Source organism: Anarrhichthys ocellatus, unplaced genomic scaffold (genome assembly GCF_004355925.1).
Source record: "Anarrhichthys ocellatus isolate YVR2014 unplaced genomic scaffold, GSC_Weel_1.0 scaffold479, whole genome shotgun sequence".
Classification (NCBI taxonomy): domain Eukaryota; kingdom Metazoa; phylum Chordata; class Actinopteri; order Perciformes; family Anarhichadidae; genus Anarrhichthys; species Anarrhichthys ocellatus.
This window is the reverse complement of record NW_022280453.1, coordinates 27318-33761: the sequence shown is the minus strand read 5'-3', so window position 1 is coordinate 33761 and position 6444 is coordinate 27318. Positions and strand designations below refer to the sequence as shown.

The 6444-nt window shown below is 41.4% G+C and overlaps 1 protein-coding gene across 1 annotated transcript in view; it reads right to left on the bottom strand.

Annotated features, from left to right (window-relative positions):
• Positions 1-6: 6 nt before the first annotated feature.
• Positions 7-6444, bottom strand: part of LOC116401485 (E3 ubiquitin-protein ligase HERC2-like) — a 24780-nt gene continuing 18342 nt past the window's right edge. Inside the window, exons 2-5 of the mRNA XM_031879899.1 lie at positions 5111-5219; positions 3552-3645; positions 3302-3436; positions 7-399 (exon numbers count right to left, since the gene is read on the bottom strand). Coding sequence (XP_031735759.1) covers positions 173-399; positions 3302-3436; positions 3552-3645; positions 5111-5182 — 528 coding nt within the window. The 5' untranslated portion in view covers positions 5183-5219 and the 3' untranslated portion in view covers positions 7-172. The remainder of the gene's footprint in view (positions 400-3301; positions 3437-3551; positions 3646-5110; positions 5220-6444) is intronic.

Sequence of the window (6444 nt, the reverse complement as noted above, 5' to 3'; positions counted from 1 at the left end):
CTCACTACAATGAACCAGATGTACAGTATCCCTCACTACAATAAACCTTGGAGACACCTGCACATTAAGTTTCTCAGCAGGTGCACACCTGGATCACCAGTGGTCTAAGCACCTGCTCACACTCCTTTAAACCCTCTGATGCTCTACCAGAACCTCCGTCTCCAGCTCCTCCTCACCTCTTGTTGTCGGCAGCAGGCAGTGGAGGGCTGGGCGGGCCCTTCCAGCGGACCTTGTACTTCTCCTCCATCATGCTGTGGCTCAGAGAGATGAGGTATCGCTCCAGGATGACGAGGCGCTGGCGGAGCCGTTGGGCCGACAGCGTGCTTTTAGCCATCTGAGCCGAGAGCTTCTGCTGGTCGTCTACCAGCACCAGCAGACAGTCCTTCAACTCTGTCTCATCTACACACACACACACACACACACACACACACACACGCGCGCACACACACACACACACACACACACGCACACACAAGAACAGGGCAAAGGAAACTGAATCATCACAAACATAACGGAATTTATTTGTCACCCACAATTACTTCTCACAGAAAACTCTTGATGTTGAGTGTTCAAACTGTTAATACATATAAACGAACCTTTGCATGTCTTCTTTTTTATGGCGAGACAGCTGAGTTTTAAATATATTTTTTCTGCATCAAATAGTTGGAAGCTTCATTCATAACGTTGACATTCAAACTCTAAATCAACAATCAAATGCACAGCTTTTATTATGCATCTATTTATCTATTTATTGTGTTTAAAGACGATATTTAGAGCTGGCTACAAAGATATTATTAGAGTTATATTTGTAGAATTAGATTACAGTGTACATGTATTTGAAAAGATAGACGTAATCATTTCTTAAATCCACGACATGTTTTTATCCAACTGAAGGTTCTGCTTCCTTCCATGTGTTCTGGTGTCACTGCAGTGAAAGAACTGTTTCCTGCACAGACGAGTTACGGCTGATTTAATGAATAAACACCAACTCATTTAATCCCATGAACCACTTCGCTCAAGAGGAGGATTATTTTAGAAGGTTGTTATTTTAGGGTGATGACCTCATTAAATATGACGACATTAAAAGCTTCATTCATAAACCTCAATAGAAGCTTTGAATGAATGTTAATCTATTAACACATTCATAACAATACTCAGAGTAACAATTTGCCTAGATTTATAATATTTTTCTTCTGCGATTCAAAACAAATTTTTGGCAGAAATACTTGAAATATAATGTAAGAATATAATCTCACATTAAATCTGTCAATATAAAGAGCAATGTGACTTTGACTCATCTAAAGCTTTAAGAACATTTAACTACCCATTAAAGCCACATTCTAACTTATCGAGAAATGTAACAACTCACCAATAACATGAAGCAGATGAACCTTAAACTCTGTAAACATATTGCTACATTTAAACTATTGAAGCCGTCTTCAAATTCCCATATTTAAAAGTTGACATGATTTATAAGACATATGTAGAGAAGGATCTGGAAGTTTGTGTTTAAAAGAAATAAAGAATATCTGAAGTTATTAAACTACAATAAGTGATGAAACGCCCCCGCTCTTCATCACACAAACAGCATGGTGTTTAAAAGTAAAAAGGTCCCATGACACTTCATCACAGCCAGTCCTTTGTTTCTGATCTGGTTCAAGAGAAACTGCTTTATTTTGTGCGTGCGTGCGTGCGTGCGTGCGTGCACAGCAGCGCTGCAGGAAAGATGACATGAGCCAAAATAGCAGATCAGAATTCCACTTAAGCTTCATGTAAGTCAGACCGGCCGGCGGTCGCATGAGCAACACTACGGGCAGCGGTTTGTTATACATCATTACTTAGTGCAAGAGAACCAACTCCTGATCAACTCTTTATCAGAATATATATCAGAGAAAGAAAAGAGGTCAAATACATCAGAGCTCATGTGTTACTGTAGAATTCTGATTTAAAAACAATAGTTTGGGCTCAAACTGCTGAGATCAACATGTTCTACATATCGGACCACTCAATGGAAAGCAGGAAGTAAGCTGACTGGACTTTAAAGGGATAGTTTGGATTTTCTGAAGTGTGGTTGTAGGAGGTACTTTTAAAGAGTTAGTTCAGATTCACTGAAGTCTCAACAACACAACCTCAGCAACAGATGGAGGCAGCAGGAGAGCAGCAGCTCCTGTGTCCTGAGAGGTAGAGTCAGTGTTTGAGTGAATGGAGTCTGGTGTGTTTGTAGAGATCATAGATAACAGCTTGAGTTCCCCTCAGAAAGGTCTGTCTGACAGCAAGGTAAAGAGCTGAAGACATTCTGAATATAGCTTCACTTCAACTGAGAGACATTCTGTTAGGAGTCTAACATACGTCCACAGCAGAACATCACTTTGCTCCCGTGCTGGTTCTCCTGTCTGTTTCTATCAACTCATCTACTGTAGTAGAACCCTGACTGTGGAGGAGAACCTCACACACACACACTACAGAACATCAGGACTGTCTCTTTAAGGATCAGTGACGGAGTATCGTCCATGTAGAGATCCAGTTACACTCAATGTAGAATCAGAGTGTGATGTCCTGGTTCAGTCAATAAGAAGAAGCCTTCACTATCCATGAGACCCTCCCCTCCTCCCCCACCACCCAGCGCTTATCTCCTACCACCATGACACTGTCCCACCCAGTCCAGCCAGTAAACACAGCCTGGCGAGAGGCACTAGCTCCCCTCCTCTGGGCCACATTATAACGCCGACCAAGAGATAAAAATAACCACTTCAGACCTGTAGACGGCAACTTGTCATGCCCGAGTTTCCACATCTCACGTGTCAGCAGTGAGACTGATAAACAGAGAGGGTGACCATGTGTTGAAATGGTCAGTATGCTCGTATCTGGTCCACATCTAAGTGTTGTGAAACCGTCTGCGGTCAGCATGGTATTAATTACTCTACTTGGAAACAGAGAAGCGTAAAATACCAGGAGTCACAAACAGGAGAGCAGTGCAGCATCGTTAGGGACCCCCCCCCCCCACACACAAAACCTGGTTCTAAACAGGAACCGGTTCTATATCAGTAATAACCCGTTAGTATAGATGTGGTCCAGAGTTCTCCGTTCTGCTATCGGTACTTTCTTAGTTCTGCAGTGAGATGTCCTCGTCGCAAACGTCATCTCTCTGTCTTTTTTACCTCACAATATAATCAAAAAGAACCGATAAAGAGCAGAATCGATAGGACTTCTAGTTTGGATAAGATCCTAACGATACCGTCTCTAATCCCGGCAGCAGCAGCAGCACTCTCCTCTCAGCCTCGTTCAGGTCGCTCTCTCTCACCTGGCTGCCGGCCCCAGTCCCAGGTCTCAATGATGGAGTGATGAACAGACGTGGACGTCTCCTCCTCCTCTTTCTTCTCTTTGTCGTTGGGCTCATCTTTCTTCTGAGTAGTTCCAAAGCAGTCAGTGCAATCCTCTGAAACCATGGAGAGACAGTCGGACATTAAACGTTCAGCTCCAGCAGCAAAGGTTCAAATAAAGTGACAACCTTAAGACAGGTGTGTCACAGACGGCGTAAGTGGAATCTGTACCTGGGTGAGCGGATTCTTCTCCGTTGAACGTTATCTCCTCATCTTTCACCATCTCGTTCCACATCTCACACAGTCCCTCTGGAGAGAAGGCTCGCTGACGAAGCAAACGACAAGCAGAAGAATCAGCACTGCACATTCCTAACATCTACTTTACTTTGATCAGTGTGTATTCACACCTTCATGTGTGTGCTTTGTAGTGTTTTTCCTCAGTAGACACAGACAGCCTAATCACATATTATAATACCAGTGAGCTCAGCTTGATTTAGTGTTGTCACCTATAAATGTTCACTACTCACCATCCTATTTCAGAATATCCACATGTCTTATGTCCCCGTGTTCATCATCGCGCCTTGGCTCTCTATCATCTATTTGTTTTTTCACCATGAGCACCAACCAGAGGACGCTTTCTCCTCAAACTTTCTATGGATGAGCTCGTCAACGCTCAATCTGACAACCAAACAGCAAGAAGGACGACCCGTCTGAGACGAGGCCGATAAAAGCACAACACTCAGAAACATTCAGTGTCCGCTCGACCCATCTGCTCCCACAAAATGGGCTTTTTGCTCTTTGCTATGATAAAGTCTGTCCGACATAAAGCTCAGGACAGACAGACGGACAGAACAAGCTGCTCCTCCATTTACTACAGTAAAGTAATCAGCGCTTTTATGAAAAGTTCTGAGATATTCAACTTCAACTAATTCTTCCTCTTGCTTTCACTGGTGGAGGTGAATCTGTTGTTCAGTCTTCATAACCCAGGGAAGAAATCCAACACCAACAAACTGATATTAGATATAAACGAGAGAACAAAACAGCTGCTTTCTTATCACCGAGTCTCTAACTGAGTCGAGGACACATCGGCTGTGTCGTCGTCATCATCACAGCTGGTGCACCATTCACGCTTTGCTTTACTCAGAAACTCTCACAAGTGGAAAGACAACTCTGGCTTTTCAAGGATCCAATGTCTTAAAATGTCAAAAACATGTTGGCTCACAGATGTCACCAGACTGGACACGAAACACTGGAGAGAGCTCCACCGATGGGAAAACATGACTCTCTCTCAGTTTCAGTCCTCATTTGGGAGCACAGACCAATTCTCAGTCCAGAGGATGAGGCGGTGGATCCACAGTGTTGTATCCTGATCTCTAAATCCATCACATATTAACAAAAGTCCTCATAATTACAACCAACATGGGTTTGTTTTCACAACATGGATCCTTTTTAACTGACTGTAATGTTATGGGCTCCACCTCTTTACACATCACAGGAAAAACAATAATCATCTGAGAATCAGTCTGCAGTGATCCGCTGTGTCGGCTTAGTTAAAGACACAGGATTGTGGATGTTCATGATATATAGAGTAACATATAATGTACTCTATGTTCCCAACATGATGCAACACAATCAGACTGAAAACATTTTCAGAAACAAAGCAGCTTCTTCAAGAAACTGAACAATACAGATGTTTGAAACAGATGAAAAACTCTGCAGATGTTTCACTTCTTCACTTCTCATCTGAGAAAGCGGGTTTTTTCATACGATATTCCTTTACGAACACACACCTGGAGGTCTATCTTCAGCCATTTGTCATGAAATCTCAGCTGAGCATCGAGGGTAAAAGATGGAGAAGGCATCTTCCCCTCTCCTCTCCTGGCTGCAGACGCAGCCAACCTGCCAGATAAAGAGATGGAAGTGATTGGTACTTTGAGACACATAGACACAAAGTTACCGTCTGAAGACAATCTACATTTATGCAAAGGTTATAGGTAACTTAAGATTTAAAAAGCTCCAGGAGGACAACAGCTGTGTAAAGTATGTGAATAAGAAGAAGTTGAGAACGAATCACATTTTCTTCTGTTTTGTCCTTTTTATGATGAAATAATAATTAAATTAAATGTCTACATCCAGAAATGTTTTGGTGCACCATGATGACAGAATGTAAAGGTTAATGAATCTTTATGATCATAAGTTGGCTTCCTTTGTTACCGTCAGCATGGTTTAGTTCTTCAGTATCATTTGTTCTTTTTGTTTCTATTCTGGTGTCTGTTCTCTTTTCCTAAATATCTTGTAAGCATGTTTGGGTTGGGCATAATATTTATACATGAAACAATAATAATAGTAAAAATAAAAAGAAGTGCCTGTGAACCAATGAGGTTATTTGCCCACAACCTTAAGTGGGCATCTTCAAGGTCATTTAAATAAATGCCTGTTAAAGTCACTGTCTATTGCTGGTTGAGCTTATGGCCCACTGATGAAAGTATTGCAATATTTATATATTTGCAGTAATACAAACTGGGTGTTTGTGGCCAAACTCCTGGGAAAAAATGCTGGATTACAGTTTTCTCCGAAATTAAAATAATATTCTATAATATAGTTAGGTTGGACAACACAAGCCTGCTTATGGTTTATGGTTGAATTTAATAAAAAAGGTAGTTTAACACCTCTCAGTTGTCAGATGAAAACTTAAACTAACATGAGGAATATCAGCATGGCCAACCAATATTATCCCCCAGATGTAAACAAATGGGAAAATGTAATATACATATATACAGTGGGTACGGAAAGTATTCAGACCCCTTTAAATTTTTAACTCTTTGCTTCATTGCAGCCATTTGCTAAAATCAAAAAAGTTCATTTTATTTCTCATTAATGTACACTCAGCACCCCATCTTGACAGAAATAAACAGAAATGTAGAAATTTTTGCAAATTTATTAAAAAAGAAAAACTGAAATATCACATGGTCATAAGTATTCAGACCTTTTGCTCAGTATTGAGTAGAAGCACCCTTTTGAGCTAGTACAGCCATGAGTCTTCTTGGGAATGATGCAACAAGTTGTTCACACCTGGATTTGGGGATCCTCTGCCATTCTTCCTTGCAGATCCTCTCCAGTTCCG